The sequence below is a fragment of the Lonchura striata genome, chromosome 2, assembly GCF_050655825.1.
Source record: "Lonchura striata isolate lonStrDom1 chromosome 2, ASM5065582v1, whole genome shotgun sequence".
Classification (NCBI taxonomy): Eukaryota; Metazoa; Chordata; class Aves; order Passeriformes; family Estrildidae; genus Lonchura; species Lonchura striata.
This window is the reverse complement of record NC_140704.1, coordinates 1254019-1272409: the sequence shown is the minus strand read 5'-3', so window position 1 is coordinate 1272409 and position 18391 is coordinate 1254019. Positions and strand designations below refer to the sequence as shown.

Below are 18391 nucleotides of genomic sequence, written 5' to 3'. Positions count from 1 at the left end.
TGCTGGGGGATGGTTGGACTCAAGCATCTCTGAGGGCTTTTCCAACCTCACCAATTCCCTGATGCCATGATTATTAAGCTCCAGATAGGTGAAAAAAAAAAAAAAAAGTCCACTTTGGTCCAAGTCAGGGTGAGGACTCAGCCTTGAGCTCCAAGTCACTGCAAATGCTCACAAGGCCAGAAGTATCCAACTAAAAACTTTTAAACCCAAGACCGGCTCTTCCAAAAGATTTTTCCTAAAACCAAGACCTTCTCCAAATCACAAGGAAAGGGCCTGTGGATCCTCAGAGCCACAACTCCCAGCTGCCCTTTCCCAGAAGGTGAGGGCCTCCTCTGGGGTGGGGCAAGATTCCCAAAGTTCAGTCCCACATGAGGCAGAGAGGCACCAAAACGTCCTCTCTGTCCCTCAGCTCAGCTACTCAACCTCAGCCCTCAGGAAAACCTCGGGAAGAGCTTCCCAAGCTTGGCCCTACGGCATGTCCTGGTGATTCCAAGAGGTCTGCTGGCCGTCACACCACGTGTCACCTCCAGCACGGGCCTCTCCACACGGATCATCCCACGGAGCCTTACCTGAGCACAATCCACCTGGAAGAACCACGTGGAAGCACCACCTGTGCCCTTGCTGGGTGTCCAGCAGCCAGCCTTTGGCACTGGGAGGGAGTTTTCAGCCCGGGAGAAGCCATGCAGCGCTCCCCCGGAGAGCGGGAACGGCGCCCACGAGCCCGGGCTGAAAACTCATCCCGTTGGGAATGTGAGTGTGTGTGTGTGGTGCCAGGGGTGTGGCCGTGGCCCTGGAGCCCTGGGAGGACTTACGAGTCCTGTGTGTAGAGGTAGAGAAAAAAATTAAGCTCACTTAATCCTTTCAGGCCAGGAGCTGGGATTTCCCCGGAGCGACGTCCATTGCCGGCAATGGACGCACCAAAATAACGTCGGCATCCCCGAGTTAACCACCTCTGTCCTCCTTTCACCTATCACACTGCTCATGCATCAGCCAGCTTCCCAACCATCTTCCCGGCTCTTGGCGCTATGTCCTCTCCCTTCTTCCGCACGGAGTTGGAGAAAAGGAGCCCCTTGGTCAGCTCTGGCTGCCCGGAGAAGCTGGATGGAAACGGTGGAAATTACAAGGGGGTCATCAGCAAGGCTGGAGAGGACAGCGCTTAAGTCACGACGTTTCCGACCCTCCCGCCCCCCAGCCAAGGCCAGGTGTTCCACCACTCCAAAAACCCGGCTTTTCCAAAGTTTGGATGTGCTGGGAAAGGCACCTGGGGGTGAATTATCCATCCCCCTTCCAGCTTGGATTTGTCTTTTAGACATCCGGGGTGGGCTTTGGTGGCACCTTATGAGGTGAGAGTTGGACAGAGGCAGTTAACTCCCAGAGCCATGAAAAAGTCCAGGACAGGATAAATTCCCAGCTCCCAGTTTCCCTACAGTTGTTTTATAGGAGAGAAATGAATTGTCACAGCCCCGTGTCACGATCTTGCTTTTTTGGGGTGGATTTGCTGGGATTACTCCAAGCCCACGAGATCCAACCCCATCCCTACAAGCAGACCACGACCCGAGGTTCATTAATAAATACAGAGAGATGATGAGAATCCACATCTAAAATACGGGAACGTGTCAGGACTCCGTGGTCCGACCACAACTTCAACAAAATTCTGCAGATTCCCAAGCTGAGCTTCTCCAAGCTCCAAAGAAAACACAAATCCTGGGGATAAAACGACACCACCAGATCAAATTTGGTCTTAAAGCAACGTTTTGGGGGAGTTTGGTGAAATTTCACACATTTTATTAATATTTTATCGTTTCTCTGTGCTGTTCCATGTGCATGAGTGTGGAAGGGAACACAACTGTTCCAAAGGAGCAGCTCGGTCTGGATACCCAAAACAAGTCTCCAAAGCAGAGGATGACTAAGGCCTGACTTAACTTTTAGTTTAAAACAGGTTGGACTTGATCTTGGAGGTGTTTTCCAACTTCTAACAATGCTCTTTGCAAGGGAGAAAAGGATCCCTTTGCAAGGGATGGAAAAAAAGGATTTTCCCCAACTGAACCACAAATTCAACCTGACGGTGTCGCTTCGAGAGGAAAACCACACCAAGAGTCTGCAAATTCAAATCTGGTAAATTATCAGATCCATTTGATAAAAAAGGAGGGAAAACACCAAATCCCAACCCAACCTCTCTACAGAAATGTGTTTTACCTCACTTCTTCCCCCCTCTAAGATTTGTGTCACAAATGATTGTGCCCAAAATCTGTGAAAGTTCAGGAGTATCTGATCCTCCTGAAAAATTCAGGCTGAGGTAAAATGTCCCTGAATTCTCCTGGGAATCTCTGCATTTCTAAATCCTGATATTTGCAGCTCCAGAAATGGCACAAGCAAAACTTAAGGTGAGGTCTCCTTCACCTGCACTGGTGCCGCAGCACAATTAACACCCATTATTTTAATTAACCTTTTCCATTTGTTACTCATTATCAAAGTCAATGGGTAAATCTTTAGCTCTACCATGCATCAGAAAACATGAATTTGCTTAAAATTACTGCCAGTAATTAAAAATGGGCTGGTAGTTTAAGATTAAGATTAAGATTTAAGAGAAGGGCAAAGAGCCTCCAAGTCCCACCAAGGAAGCTGGGATTGTGGCAGTGCCTTCAATTCCTGCTGGATCCTCAGGAATCACTGGGTTTGGACATATTAAAGAGGCTCCCAGCCCTCCTGCCCTTCAATGTATGGAATATGAAGTAATGCACGGAATGCAATCCTACAGGAGCAGCAGCTGAGTGAAGAGTTTGCAAAGATCTAAAGAAACCCAAGGAATGGCTGAAGTGTTGAGTGGAGAGTGAGATCCACAGAGTCACGGAATGGTTTGGATGAGGAGGGACCTTAAAGGACATCCAGTGTCACCCCCTGCCACAGGCAGGGACACCTTCCACTATCCCAGGTTGCTCCAAGCTCCAACCTGGCCTGGGACACTGCCAGGGATCCAGGGGCAGCCACAGCTGCTCTGGGCACCCGTGCCAGGGCCTCACACCCTCACAGGAGGAATTAATTCTTTCCTGAGCACTGAGCTAAATCTTTCCTCTTTTCGTTTAGAACCGTTACTGGAATATCACCCTACGTCCCACCAAAGGAAGCTGCTGGCTGCAGATCCCACTGGCCACCTATGGGACAGGGACACAATTCCAGAGGACAGAGGGAGCCACCAAGCCCTTCTCCTGGAGAGGTTTTCTGCTCCAGAAGACCTTGATGGGAGTGAAACCACTGAAGTCCCAAATAACACCCAAATCCGGACATTTCCAACTGTAACACCCAAGGGCTGAGCCAACACTGCCTTTGAGAGACCCTGGCATGGCCAACAGACCCTTCTCTGGAGGTTCCACACGGTGCAGATCTAAAGCAGAGGTTGAAAGGACAGGAAAAGCTGGGGATTTCGGGATAACTCAATTCAGAGAATCCCAGAATGGTTGGGCTGGGGGGAACCTTAAGGATCATCCAATTCCACTCCCTGTTATGGGCAGAGACACCTCCCACTATCCCAGGTTGCTCCAAGCCTTGGCCAACCTTGGGCATTTCCAGGGATGGGACATTTAGGAGTAGCCTTGAACACTTCCAAGGATGGAATTCAGGAGCAGAGAGTCCATCAATCTGTTTCCACATTGAGGGATGTGGGCCAATTCCACCCAAAATGCTTATGGGAATCTCAGTCCCTCAGAGCTGCCCATTCCTTGGAAGTCTAAGGGGATGACCGAAGTGTCCTTGCGTGCCCAAACCCAACCAGCTGCTGGTTTCACCAACACCTGGACACTTCTCAGGTCACACACAGGGCAGCTGCCACCAGAGGATTTATACAGAAAGCACTTTTTGTGTAGAAAAGGCCATTTAGTTACCAAATATTGACCAAAAGACATCAAACCAGCCCCATTTGCACCACACCACCACCAAATGCACATTTTCCTGAGCTCCAAGTGCTGGAGCTGCACGGAGTTGCCTCTTACCTTGAGCTCCTTCCAGCTGTCGAGCAGCCTGGTGGCCAAGTCGCTCACATCCACGATTTTATCCGTCTGCTCCTGGCTCCTCTCGCTCTCCACGTCGGAAACTCCTTCCTCTTCATCCTGCGACGGCGTTTCCATGGCCATGGGCTCCTCCAGCTTCGCTCCATTGCTCTCCTTGACCTCCGCCTCGGGCTCGGCCTCCAGCTCCGCAGGCTGGGATTTGCTGCTCTCCACCGGCGCCTCCACACCAGTTTTGATGTCCTGCTGCTGCTGCTGCTGCTGCTCCTCCATCACCTCCACTGGGGCTGCCTCCAGCTGGTCCAGGTCCTCCTTGCCCTCCTTCCCTTCCAGCTCGCTGGTGGTGTCCGAGATGGCGCTGTCCATGCTGTTCTCACTGATGATCTTCAGCCTGCGGAACACCAACTTCTTGGGGGTGTCCGTGTCACCTTCCACGCCCTGCTTGGCCGAGAGCTCCGGGGTGTTGAGCGGGGTGTGGGCGCGGGACGTGTTCTCGCTGGAGTACCCGTCGCCCTCGCTGAGCTGCGGCACCGCCGTCTTGGTCTGAGCCCAGCGCTGGATGATGGGCAGCACCTTGCTCTCCTCCAGCATGTTCTTGGTAGGGATGGGCAGCAGCTCCAGGGTCTTCATGATCTGAGGGAAAGGACAAGCAGGGTGCTGTAAGAGCCAGCAGGATTTAAAGCTGTGCCCAACTTTTCTCAGGAAGAATTAACTCTGAATTATCAAGGTGATAATAAAATCTTGGTTTGGGTGAGAAGGGACCTTAAAGCTCATTCAGTTCTCCCTGCCATAAGGGCAGGGACACCTTCAGCTATCCCAGGTTGCTCCAAGCCCCATCCAAGCTGGATTTGGGATGGGAAGTCCACAACCTCTCTGGACAACCTGTGCCAGGACCTCACCACCATCACAGCCAAGAATTCCTTCCCAATATCACAAAATCTAAGATCTAAATATCTGATCTCATCTAACGATGGTCACAGGTCATAGGAGATAGGTTTTGGGAAGAGTTTTTCATGGAAAGGGTTGTTAAACATCGGAATGGGCTCTCAGGGAGGTTTGGAGTCCCATCCCTGGAGGTGTCCAAGGAACACCTGGAGTTGGCACCCATTGCTCTGGGCTGGGAACAAGGTGGGGAACGGGCACAGCTTGGACTCAATGACCTTGAACTTCCAGAAGTCTTTGAGCATCTATTCCTAAATTGTTTATGGAAAACTGAAACATTCCAGCTCCACTTCAGACTCTCAGGATCTCTGTGCTTCAGCATGGAATAAACAGCAACAGCAACAACCCTTAAATCTGGCTCATGGAATCTGTCAGGAATCTAAAGAAAACCACAGGAGCAAATTCCTTCCATCTATTAAGGATCTGCCTGAGGGCAGAAATTTCAGGCCTGTAGTTCTGAGGCACCTGAGGCTGTTTTCCACAAACACTTGGCACGGATTTGTGTTTTAAAAAAGAGAAGGAAAAGAAAATTCTGGTGATCCCGAGCGTTCAGCAAAGCTGCCAAAACCCCTTTCCCCAAAAAGGGCTGGCCAGCCCTGGCACAGGGCAGAGTCCCCATTCCTGGAGGGATTTAAGGACCTTGTGGACGTGGCACTTGGGGACAAGGGTGAGTTGTGGCCTCAGCAGCGCTGGCAAATGGCTGGACTTGATCTTAAAGGGCTTTTCCCACCTCGAGCATTCCGTGAGAGCTCCCAATCCCAGGGAATCACTGACCTCCAGCTGCAGCTTCAGGTTGTTGGCCGTGCTTCCTCTGCCATCACCCAGCTCCGTCATCCAGATCCAGAGCAGGGACAAGCCGTGACACTCCAGGAAGGACTTGAGGCAGGACTGCGAGTGCGTGTTCTGGAGAGGCAGATGTGGGAACAGTCAGAGACTTCCAGGCAAAAACATGGAAAACTGCTCTGGAAGCATGGTCAAAGCCATGGCAGAGCCAGAACTCGGCAGGTCCAAGGTGATTTGAGTGGCTGGAACTGCTGGGACTGGAGCAGGGATCCAGCAGCAGGACCATTCCAACCACTACAGCTCCCACTGGGGGATCACACCGAAGGACAACGTATCCTGGAGCTGCTCGCTGAGCCTGGGGTGCAGCAGAAAGGGCAGGACCTGCCTCCCACACTCCCCCTGTTCCTTCCCAGGCCGCTCCTCACCTGGATGAGTTTGAGGCAGGTGAGTTTCTGCTCCAGGGTTTCGATGCGCACCATGAGGCGGGACAAGCTGAGCACCTGGTTCTTATCCGAGAGACCCTCCCCGTTCTCCAGCAGCGCCTCCAGCTCCCCATCCACCTGCAGAGCCACAGGAAACACCCTGAGGCTCGGGCCAGCCAATTCCCTGACTCCCAAGCTCCCTTTTCCCTATGGAAAATGTTTCAGCTCTGCTAGAAATTCCACGTGATTGCACCAAAACCCCCTCAGTCCTGAGTTTATCTTTTCATGCAGGAAAACAAACTAAGAAATTCTCTTTAATTGCAGGTAAAGTTATTATTTATATTCTGAGTTGTGTAACTTCTTTATAAATTTGTAATGATTAATGGCTTATAAACTGTAACAGATTTATTATCCTTACAACCTGAGATTCCCTCTCCATATGCCCACTGAAATATCACCCTCTCATTTAGTGACTAATTAGTGTTTTAAAACACCTTATAAATTATTTAGGAATTATTTCTTGGTTTCTTCACTCTCTGATACAGCACATTAAAATGAAACTGGCATTTTTAAACTTCCCAAAAGAATTAGGAATCAATCTTCTCCATAGGAACAGAGGTTTGTCCCTTCAAGGATGGAATAATTACAATTTGTAGGAATTAAAGAAGAGCCTGTGCAGGTTCTTGCAGAAGATTTCACCCAAAAAATTCCTCTTGCTCTGGATTCTCTGCCCTTTTTCCACATGGCATGAACCCAAACCTGAAATTCCATGTGTTCTCTAAAATTCCACCTCCCAACCTGGAAATGGTGGAACTCTGCCCTTGGAGATGCCAGATTTCAGGTGATGCCCTAAACGGCAAAGCCAGTATTGTTCATCTTTCATCAATGAAACCCACATTTTTAAATCCAGTTTATGGTGGTGTTTACTTATGGATGAGCAAATACTGGACCTGGGAAAGTCACTCTCTGGTGGGACTTCAAATAACCAGGAGAAAGGAAATTGGATTTAACCGTAGATCCAAGAGGACACAAATCTTGAGGGGCCTTGTGAAATAAAACCATTGGAGTTGGAAAAGACCTCCAAGATTATCAATCCAATGACAGATCCATGGAAAAACTGAACCCTGAGGTTATCAGGAGTCATCTTCTCCTAAAGGAACAGTGATGGGATGAGAGGAAACTGCCTCCAGCTGTGCCAGGGGAGGCTCAGGTCGGATATTGGGGAAATTCCTTCACGGGAAGGGCTGGTGGTGGTGGAATCCCCATTCCTGGGGGGATTTAAAGCCACGTGGATGTGGCACTTGGGGACGTGGGTGGTCTTGGCCGTGCTGGGGAATGGCTGGGTTCAATCCTCAAACTCACCGAGTCCTTTTTCCGGGAGCGTTCCTTCTTCATCTTGCCTCCGGCCGCGCGGATGCTGACCCTGTTCTCTCCCCCCAGGTACCCCCGGCAGTTGGAGGAGCCACAGAAACATTTCTGGGCCTCTTTGCTGTGGGGGGACACAAGGGGAGGTTCAACAACAGCTCAACCCCAGCCACAGCCGCCCCTGCACCTTCCGAAGCCAGGAATGGGAATGGCTCTGCATGGAAAAGCCACTGAAAATCCAAATCAAGTCTTCATTCCCACCACAGCTGCCATGATCCTGAGCTGGAAAGCCAAGCCTGCCTCACTTCCAGGCTCTCCACAGGCCAAGAACCAGGAATCCGAGAGGAAAAGGAGGAGCTGGTGGGGCTGACAACTTCTTATCCCACATTGCCATCAATATCCTAATTTTTCTAAGGAATTTATCCTCAGGATTATACATCCATTAGGAAAAGCTTGCATTTCATAGCATTTTATAGCTCATATACTGAATTTTAGAGCTCAAAACAGGATAAAGAATGAGCTCAGGATTCATGGAAGCAGCAAAATCCACATGGAAAATTTGTTTTGGGTGTTCAGCCATGGCTAAAAAATACAATATATATAATAAATGTAATAAATGCAATACATGCAATACAGTTCCCAAGGAATATTTCCACCAAGTCTCTGTATTTCTCACTTGACACACCATCCATTTTAAACTCCATTCCACAATTTCTTGGGAAAATAGCAGGGGTTTATTTTAAATACATGGAACCCACTGGACGAACGTGGCTCTGCAGTGGTAAGAAGCAGGGATGCTCAATTCCAGGAATTTCTAGGAAGGAGGAATAATCTTAAAACGCAACTAAAAACTCATTCCTGCTTACAGAAGGGCCTGAAGAAGGTTCCAGAAGGAAAAGGAAGGACATTCCTCAAGTTATACTTCACCAAAGAGTAATGGAGAAATCTTAAACTCAGGTTTAGCCAAGGGATCCCAATTCCAGGCTGGAGCTTTTTCCCTGCTGCCCTGGATTAGGCCAGGAAGAGAGGATGAGTTATCCAGGGGGTTTTACAGCTCCTCAGGTACTTGCAAAGCCATAAAACAGGAGTGGGAAGGGAAGAACGGGAATTCTTGAGGGATATTGCAAAGTCTGGAGCCTGGCTAATTAACAATCAGACAGGAAGAAGCAGGGAAGGTAATTGTCTGGGAAAGGGATGGAGTAGGAAGAGTGGGGAAGGGGAAGAGCAGGAATTCCTGTGCCAGGAAAGGGGACGTACCCGTATCTCTGGAATTGGTAATCAAACGTCAGCTCCGAGCCCGACGGGACCAGCTTGGTGGTGAAAAACCCAACCCGGAGCTGCCCATTCACAGTCCACTGTGGGAAAAAGATGCCAGGAGTTATTCCAGGTTTGCTTTCCCTGGACACACCAATCCTTGAGAAAGCAGCACTGGGGAGTTTCAAAGCGAGCAAAGCGCCCGGTTTAAATCCAGGCGTTTTCATGTCACCGATACAACAGCAACAAAACTCCCCAAAATAAAGGAAGAAAACGTTTCAGTCTGAGCTCTCCAGAGGGAGGAGCTGCTGGATTTGACCCAGCATTTTACCTTTTGGGTCTCACAGTTTGGCTCACAGCTGTGGTTCATGAAGCGGGAGCAGTTTCCTTTCTGGGTGGCGTCGATGATCTGAAAAGGGACAAGAAATGCAGGGGAAAAGGTTCATTCCTTGGCATGGGAACCATTCCATGTGGGAATCATCCCCCTTCCCACTCCTTATCTGATATTCCCCATCTTTATTCTAGAGATTGGGGGTTGCTAGGGCATTAATTCCACCCAAAAAGAGCACTTAGGTACTCGGCTCCTCATTTTCAAGAGCTCTCCAGCTGAATGCAGATCCTGCATTTTGTTTCTGATACAGCCATGAGGGCCTGGGACAGTGAATTTTTCTCCCACACACCTCATGCTCCAAGGGAAAAGTCATCCCAGAAATAAAAACTCGTTTGATGACTGGAAATGCTCATTTGTGACACTTAAAATCACACAACAATCTCAAAAAACCCTTATTTTAGGAGAAAAAACACCCAGGAAAAATCACTCTGAGTATTTTTAGCTCCTTTTCTCTCAAGCTCCCCAGACCTAAAAAGTCCTGACAGGAGAGACAAGGAGAATAAAGGAGAATAAGAGATGGAATTTCTATTTATCCTTCTTGTTCTCAGGTAGAGGGAACAGCTCCACATCCCTTGGAGCTGAAGCAGCCATAAATAATTAAGGATATCCCATATATAAATATCCCAGTGGCAATCCTGCACAGAGCAACTCTGCCAGCTCCCAATTTCATGGAGTTTAATGTGAAAGGAAATGTGGATTTTTGGTGTATTTGGGCACCCAAAAAGGGCAAGTTTAGCTTGGAGCATCTTCCCAAACTTCTCTCCCATGGATGTTTGCCCATGCAACAACGAGCCATGCTCCATCTTTTCCTTTGGAAAAACACTTTTCCCTCCCTAAGGATGCTGGGATACATTTAAACTGCCATAGTTTTGTTGGAACTGAGCAATGGGTTAAAAAATCTTGAGGCTTGATGTTTCCTTTCCTCAGGAAAACATTCCCAATGGATTCAGGACTTGCTCCATGGGTTCCCAAGGAGCTGGTGCTGTACACAGCTAAATCCAGCCTTTCCCAAAGCCCAACCCAGCAATCCCACTGCTCACCTCATCATTCTTCAGGGCCATGAAATAATAGTGGATGTTCTTATTCCGGGCATATTCCTTCACCCGAGCCTTGAATTCCTTGTGATCCAGCACTTCCCCACAGTATTCCAAGACAAAAGTGTTGCTGAAAAAGGGAAAAATATTAATTTTCTTAGAAAAAAACTACAAACACAAAATAATCCCTGTTCAGGAGGATTTTCTGAGCACAACTCTCAGCCTGGCCATCCTGGTGGTGTAGCAATAATGGTGTGCTTTAATCTCAGGGAATTCTGATTAATTTGGGATTTTATGCTGTCACATGGGAAGGTGACAGAGGGACAAAGCTCCCCTTGGAGCAGGGTTTGTTCTATAAATTCAATATATTCATGGAATTACAGGATGGTTTGGGTTGGAAGGGAACTTTGAGCTCATCCCATTCCAACACCATTCCCATGGCAGGGACACCTTCCACTGTCCCAGGCTGCTCCAAACCCCATCCAACCCGGCCCTGGACACTTCCAGGGATCCAGGGACAACCACAGCTGCTCTGGGCAGCTGGGCCAGGGCTGGAGAGACTTTTCCAAGAGGAATTTTCCCAATATCTCCCCTGAGCCTGCCCTGGCCCAGCCTGAGGCCGTTCCCTCTCCTCCTGTCCCTGTTCCCTGGGATAAGATCCCAAATCCCCCCAGCTGTCCCCTCCTGTCAGGAGCTGTGCAGAGCCACAAGGTCCCCCCTGATCCCCTTTTCTCCAGGCTGAGCCCCTTCCAAGCTCCCTCAGGAATTCTCCAGCCCCTTCCCAGCTGTGTTCCCTGCCCTGGACACACTCCAGGATGCTTCCTTCTCCCAGTGAACCTCATCTTGGTCTCCCCATCCTGATCCTCCCCTGTGCCTCAGGAGATTTCAATGTCCTCACTCCTCTCTCCTTTGCTGGCCTCACCTAACCCAGCACTTGGAATTACAATCCTGAATTAACAAACAAGGAGGAAAGATCCCCTCTGGATCTTCTCGCTGTCCCAGGGGGAGGAGGACTCGGGAAGAGAAGTTTTGCAGAGATGGGAAGAGATGAACGGACACAACAGGAATGAAGCAGGAACATCCCAAGAACAAGCCATGGAAAGAAAGGATGCTGGGAAACCACAAAGAGCAAAACCAGGCTGGGAGATCAAACAATAGACGAGCAGATGCCAAAGAGAAGAGGGACACCCAGCAGGGACAAGGATGAGCTGGAAGAACTCAGCCCATCTCCTGTCAGATAAATCCAGACCCCACAGGCCCTTTTCCCTTCAGGAGGGAGGAAAAGGGTGGGAAAAGGCCGTGGGAAGAGGGAAGGCTTACGATGGCAGGTCCTTGGCAGCTCTGAGCCCCCAGCCCTTCTTCTCGGTCAGGATCACCTCCACATCCGCGTGCTGCTTCTTCTGGAAGCGCCGGTTGGAGCAGTAGTCACCGTTTGGACACCGGGAGGAGCTGAGGGAAAGGAAGGGAGCAAATCAATTCCCAGCAGGAAAACAGCGCCAACAGGAAGGGCTCAGATGGGAAATAAATCCCAAATAATCAGGAGAAATTCCGTGTGAAAGCTTCAAATGTGGTTTGCTATAAAAAGCAGAACCACGTGGCTGTCAACGTGCAAATGCAGATCGTTTATTTCTGGAAAGATAAAAACATTTGGAATGCTGATCCCACTGTATTTTTGTATCAGGGCATCCCAGTGGGGAGAACTGGGCTCTTCTCCCCTTCTTCTGGGGGTTATTCCCTCAAGACATTTCCTGCTCTAGGCCTGACCTATGAGATAAAAGCAAAAATTGGGATTCTGGCAGGTAATTCCAATCCTTCCACAATCCTCGTGCCAGGGGGAAATCCCACCAAGCACCCTGTCCCTGCCTGCAGCTCCCATGGAGCAGCAAACCTCTTCCAGAGGGAGAAGGAGACATCAGCCATAGGCTGGAGAGGCTCTGGGGAAAGAAGATCCAGAAGGTTGTGAGGGCTGATCTCCTGCAGATCATCCAAGGATTTAAATCATGGAATCATGGAATGGTTTGGGTGGGAAGGGACCCTAAGGACCATCTCATTCCACCCCCTTGCCATGGGCAGGGAGACCTCCCATTGTCCCAGGCTGCTCCAAGCCCCATCCAACCCCCAAAACCTTCCAGGGATGGAGCAGCCACAGCTTCTGCTGGCAGCTCCGAAGCTCACTGCAGGCCAGCACAGACACTTCACTGCCACCTCCCAGGAATTCCCGGGTTATTTGAGGGATTCCCAGGACACCTCCAGGCCAATCCATGGACCCCAACTCACCACTCGATCATGAGCAGGCGATTGAGACAATCCTCTCCACAGGCCACCTCCCCCTGCGCCCGCTCCTCCTTGGACAGCGGGGGACACTCGCACAGCATCCGCTTGATATCCCGGTGGGATTTGTTCTTCTTCCTGGGAAGCCAAGGCATGGGAATACAGGTGAGACAGCAGCCAGGTGGAGAAACTCCTCCTCAATCCTTATCAGTGATTTTTGGAAAAAAAAGGGAAAATAAATTTCTCGACGTATGCATTGATAACCCTAGGGACAAGAATAACCAAGGACACTTGGCTTGGTGATGACTTTGTGATGGCAAAAGGCGATTTCTTTTAAAGAGAATTCCCAGGATATTTAGCTGTTTTTCCTTTCTCCTCCCTGTCTATGTTTATTTGGACACCCACATTTTAATAAGGCAAATTGGAGGGTTTGGTTACTTCAGCCTCTGCTTTGCTGTTAAGTGTGAGGATGAAAAAGAGGAGAAAATCAGAGTTAGACAAAAAGCAGGGAATCCACTAATTCATATTTTAGCTTCCATGAAGGATTTGGGGAATGCTCTAGAGTGTGGATCCCAACAAGGCAAAAAATATAAGGAAAAGAAGTCAAACTATGGCAATTAGATCCAAAAAAGCTCCTCTGAGATGATAGATAAAGACAAGGAAGTAACCAAAACCTTTGGAAAAGCGCCTTGTTTGTCCAAGAGCTTTTCAACACCCAGACAGAATTCCCTGTGCCAACAGAAAGGGAGTGAGCTGGCATTTGGGGACATTAAACAGGCAGGATCTGGTAAAGGGTATAAATAAATCAACCTTGCCCTCTGATCCTCCCATTTTCCAGCTCTTCTCAGCACTTGGGACTGTCTGGGCCAAAGTGGGCGATTCCCTTTAGGAGGAGAGAGCCTGGGGTGGCTTTGCTAAATGTGGGGAATGCAGCATCCCTGCCCCTTCCTCCAAAGGATGCCAATTCGGCCATAAAACCCCCCAACCATCCTGGAAGCAAATGGAAGCTAAATCCCAAACCTGCTCCAGGAATTAAAACAAGGCTAAAACAGCAGTTACCTCTCCGTCAAGTAGACGTTCTCCTCGATGAGGTCGAAGTAACAGGGCATCTTCCCCTGCTTGGCAAACTCCTTCCAGCGCTGGGGGTCCCTGAAATCATCCATGATGCATAACCTGCCCACCATGGAGGAATCCTGCGGCGCCGGCTCCACCTGCTCCCCCTCCAGCTTCCCCTTCCTCTTCTCCCCGGAGTCGCCGTCGCTCTCCGAGTCGCTCTCCAACTCTGGCCGCCTTTTTTTCGGTGGGCCTCGTTCCTTCACATCGTTTTTTTCCAAAGCTTTCGCCTCGTCCTTCTTCTCCCCGCCAGGCACCGGCTCCTTGGTGGAATTACTGCTGATCTCGTGCGCCTGCACCGAGCCCTTCTCCTTCTGCTCGGGCAGCTGGGATTTTCCAGAGGGGCTGGGGAAGCGGGGCTTGCACTCCTCATCCCAACGCTCGTCCTCTTCAAACTCCTCGTGGTCTTCCGTGAGGGAATCCGGCACCTGGCCCTGGACGCGCTCGTAGTTAACCACGGAGGCTCTGCTGGCTGCCCTCGCATCCCAGTAACCGTTGCCCTGCCAGTAGCTCTGGGAGCTGGGATAGGCTCCCGGGCCCGGCTGGTAAACGTAGCCCGAGTACATCCCAAAGCTGCTGTCCGGCTGCTGGTAGGTGCTGCTGGGCTTCTCCTGCTGGGAGAAGTCCCAGCCCACGGCACCCATCTCCTCCGGGGCACGGAAACCATCCAGCCTGGAGTAGTCTCCGAGGCCGGACTGGTTCAGCCCGCCCTGTCCTTGCCGACTGTCAGGCTTGGAAGAGCTCATCTGGTGCCGGGATGTGTCGGTGCTTTCCAAACTCTCCGGGACGCAGAAGGGCTGCTCCTCCGGCCGGCCCATGGACCTTCCCACGGCCGCCGTGTCCGGCAGCCCCATCCTCTCCTCCGTGCCGGCTTTGCCGTGGGAATCGGCCGTGAGGTCCGCCTGGCTCGTGCTGTCCACGCCATCGCTCTGGGCCTGGCACGGATCCGCCCGCAGCTCCTCCAGCTCCTTCCTGCTCAGCTCCGTGGAGGTTGCCGGACTCTTCTCCATCCCTCTGGGAGAACACCTGCTCTCCACCTGGGGACCACCTTTACTCCCCGTATTTTCTGACCTCTCCTCATAGTAGGGCCTGCTGGGCTCGGGGCGCTCATCATCCCAGTGGTCAGAGAAGCGCCGGGTGCTCCGGGAGGAGCCTGGGCTGCTCTCCTCCATGGCTATGGTGGAGTTCTTGGGAACCACCACAACTGACTGGAGCTTCTTGCGCGGCGTCCCATCATCGGAATCCGAGTCCTCGGTGTCACTGTCCTCACTGCCCCCTTCGCTGTTGCTGTCCCCTGAGTCGGAATAATCGTCGTGGCCAGCGGGAATGAATTCCAAGGCGTTGCCGCTGCTGTCACACGTTGGGGCTTGGGTCACCATCTCCGTGTCGTCTGCCGTGACAATGACATCGGAGGAGGGATATAAAGTGTCTGGAAAAGCCGAGGCCACCAAGGGCTCGCTTCCCTCATCCCTCTCGGCCGATACGCCGGGAGACTGAACCCTCAGCTCATCCAGCTCAGCTCCCTCCGTGGAAACAGCACTTTCTTCCACGACCTCTCTGCCACGGTGCTCCAGCGGCACTTCCGAATAGTAGGAATGTTCATTCTGGAACGACAACTTGCCTTTTGCTGAGCCAAGATCAACGTGCTGAGCATCCAACTCCAGCATCTCTTCGGCTTCCGAATGCTGGAGTGGCTCCTGGCACACACCCGGCGGGGGCACGTCCCATTTGGAAGAGACACTTTCCTCCAGCACGGGATGATCCGACTGGAGCCTCAGGGAACAGCCATCCTGGGAGGAATCCCTACTCGAGCTTTCCACTGCCAGGCTGATTTTATGGGAAGGATGGCATTGTTCATCCTCCCCGGCAGACTTGGAATGGGAATCCTCCGCGCTCTCGTAATCGCACGTCACCGTCTGTGGCTCCACCTGCACGTCCAGGAAAGTCTCGGATGGCACTTTCAAATCCGCAGGTTCCGCTTCGATTTCCACTTCCGAGTGGTACAAACCAGGGGTGGCATCAGAAATGTAGCAAAAAACAGGTTCTTTGGTTTTGTCACACAGAGTGTGAGTCACCTCCTCATCCAACTTCTTCAGGTCAGCGTTAGTGGGATCTACATTCACGGCAGGGAGAGGAGCGGCTTCCTCCGGCTCTGGAGCCTCCGCTTCCTGGAACAGGCTGTTGCACTCGCTGGACTGGACCCGGGAATCATCCAGCTCTTGTTCTTGGGACACATCCGTGCTCTCAAACCCATTGGATGGCAACGGATATGACGGGCTGGTATTGATGGCAGGCGATGCTTCCGACCGACCCGGGCCGTGGTCAGAGGATGCAGCAACATCCTCTGCTTTGCAGGCACTGGAAGTTGCCAGACCTTCATCCTGACCCTCCGGGGAGCCGTTCACGCTCGATTCCGTGGGGAAACACATTCTCAAGGGATCGTGCTTTGCCCTTAAGAACGTTTCTTGCTCCTTAACACTGTCATGGCCTTCGTTTGCTGCAAGTTCCTCGGATTTTGAGTTTGCCAAACCTGCCTTGGACTCGTCGGCCTTCGGCAAAGCGGGAGAATCGTTGAACTGATTTAATGGAGAAAGTGTCTTTTCCCTTTCCAACTTTTTCACACTGGACACCCTGATCTCATTGTTCTTTACACAAGAGGTCTCTAAATCTAGAGAATTAGACTTGGACTTGATTTCTTCAATTGATTCTGTACAACAGAAAGAACTCTTAAATTTATCAGGCTTTGGTGCGGGGGCCTTGGAAGGGGTGGATTTATAGCGGGAGGAATTCACATTACTGTCGGGCTTGGAATGGGATGTCCCCTTCCGATAGCCCAGTTCATCAAGGGGAGAGCACCTTTTGGATACTTCACTTTCAGAAGTCCTTTTGGAATCTCGATCCGCTTTTGAAGACGACCTCCCTCGCCTGTCCACGTCGGCATGAGACGACTCCACTTTGCTGTCCCTGTCCGACTTGGAGTAAGAGGATCTCGAGTCTCTGTAGGAGGAGGAGGAATGGGAGGACGTACGCCTGGAGTCGCTGGACCTGGAATGTGTCCTCCTGTACTCGTCCTCCGAGTCCGAGCTCTCCCGCGCCCGGCTGTCCGCGTACGACCGGGAATAGCGCGACCGTTCCCGGTACGGGGAGCTCCGGTGGTACCGGCGGTCGGAGTCGTAGTAATGCGAGCGTTCTGACCTGGAGTAGGAGGAGCTGGTTCGGGAGCTGCGGTCGGAGCGGGAACGCGAATGAGACCGGCTTCGCCTTCTCTCTCTCTCCGAGCGGGAGCGGGAGGACGAGTACCGCGAGTCTCTCTCCGATTTGGAATAGCTCGAGTACTTCTCATCCCTGTCCGACCTGGAGCGCGACGAGGACTTGCCCAGGTCATCGCTCCGGAGGGACGCGGAGCTCCGTCTGGGATCTCTGTCCTTTTCCGTGCTCGAGATCTTCTGCTCATGCGACCGCTGGCTGGAGGAGGTCCTCACGGAATCCTCGTCGGACTCGGAGCCCTGCAGCGCGCCATCCGACTGGGAGAACTTCCTCTTGGCTCCCTGCCTCCGGGAGCACACGGGAGCACCCTTTGAGCTGTCGGGAACCTCATCCTCCTTCCCAATATGGGAATCTTCCTTGGGCGGGGTTACCTGTGTCTGCTCGGGCGCGGGCGGAGTCACGCGCTCCTCTGAGCCGCGCGACGCCGGATCCTGCTTGGCGTCCGGCTCCGAGGCCTCCCTGGGCAGCGCCTGGCTCGGCTCCCTCGGCACGGGGGCTTCGGCTTCGCCGGGCGGCGACAGCAGCAGCGCCGGCATCGGTGTCGCCAGCGGGGCCGCGGCTCCAGGAACCGGCACCGGTGACGCCGGCGGTGGCGGCGGGGGCGGGGGAGGCGGCGGCGTGGGGGGGAGATCCACGGCCAAGGCCACCGGTTCCGTTACCGGCGCCGCCGGAGCTGGGGGTGGCTTTGCCGTGACGTTCAGTAAATGTTTTTTAAAATGAATCTTCCCCAATTCTACCTTCGGTTTCGGAGGCGAAGATTCCTCGGCTGAACTGGCGGTGTCCCCCAGGTCCAGTTTATTTTTGGGGTTAAAATCAGTGGGAAGGGGAACCGCTGGAGGGGTGGGAGTTTCATTTTGTTTCTCGTTTCCCAGAGCAGTCAGGAATCGATTGGGTAAAGTTTTCTTGGTTAAACTAAAACTGAAAGACACTTTTTGTCTTCCCTGCTCCTCAAGGTTAACCTTGGTTTTGGTGCCTTTGGGCAGAAAGCGACTCGAGGCGACGCCTTTGAACACGGGGCCTTTGATAAAACCGGCTCTCGGCACCGTTTCAGGTTTGCCCTGTGAAAGAAAAAGAAGATGCAGTTGGAGGAATTGGATTTTGGGGGGGGTTTCAACTCAGTTCTGCAGCATTTTCTTTCACCTGGTGAATTTTTCATGATGATAAAAGAGAAATGCATACCCTGTGTCTATCTTTATTGCCCGGCTCTGTCCTGAAAAAATCAATGCCTAAGACTTCTCCAGCCTGAAACTAAGCCTCCTCTGAGGTTTGGGCTGAGCCTTTTTATCTGACTTACTAATGACCAAACTCAAAGTCCTTTTATCATTTAATTCCTATTTTTTTGAAAAAGAAAGTTCAGCTTATAAAGTTAATTGAGGGCAAAATTCTGCCTTTTTTATGCTGTTTCTGTGGTCCCAGGCTACAAAAGATCCTGAGTTTTAAGCTTAAAGTGCACTTGTTTATGTGAATCCACCTGGATGCAGCCTTCCAGTACTGGAGAAGGCAGCAAGGAGAGCTCAGAGCCCTTCCAGGGCCTGAAGGGGCTCCAGG

The 18391-nt window shown here is 51.5% G+C and overlaps 1 protein-coding gene across 3 annotated transcripts in view; it reads right to left on the bottom strand.

Annotated features, from left to right (window-relative positions):
- SETD2 (SET domain containing 2, histone lysine methyltransferase) overlaps positions 1 to 18391 on the bottom strand; it is a 50522-nt gene that overhangs the window by 18943 nt on the left and 13188 nt on the right. For 2 of the 3 annotated variants that reach the window (XM_077789996.2, XM_085572907.1), the window contains 10 exons: positions 13523 to 17901; positions 12470 to 12601; positions 11513 to 11641; positions 10199 to 10322; positions 9099 to 9176; positions 8771 to 8868; positions 7511 to 7637; positions 6152 to 6286; positions 5718 to 5846; positions 3987 to 4634 (listed from right to left, as the gene is read on the bottom strand). In XM_077789996.2, the coding sequence (XP_077646122.2) occupies positions 3987 to 4634; positions 5718 to 5846; positions 6152 to 6286; positions 7511 to 7637; positions 8771 to 8868; positions 9099 to 9176; positions 10199 to 10322; positions 11513 to 11641; positions 12470 to 12601; positions 13523 to 17901 (5979 nt within the window). Of the gene's footprint in view, positions 1 to 852; positions 1098 to 3986; positions 4635 to 5717; positions 5847 to 6151; positions 6287 to 7510; positions 7638 to 8770; positions 8869 to 9098; positions 9177 to 10198; positions 10323 to 11512; positions 11642 to 12469; positions 12602 to 13522; positions 17902 to 18391 lie in introns of all 3 variants that reach the window. The other variant, XR_014953198.1, reaches the window with a different exon arrangement.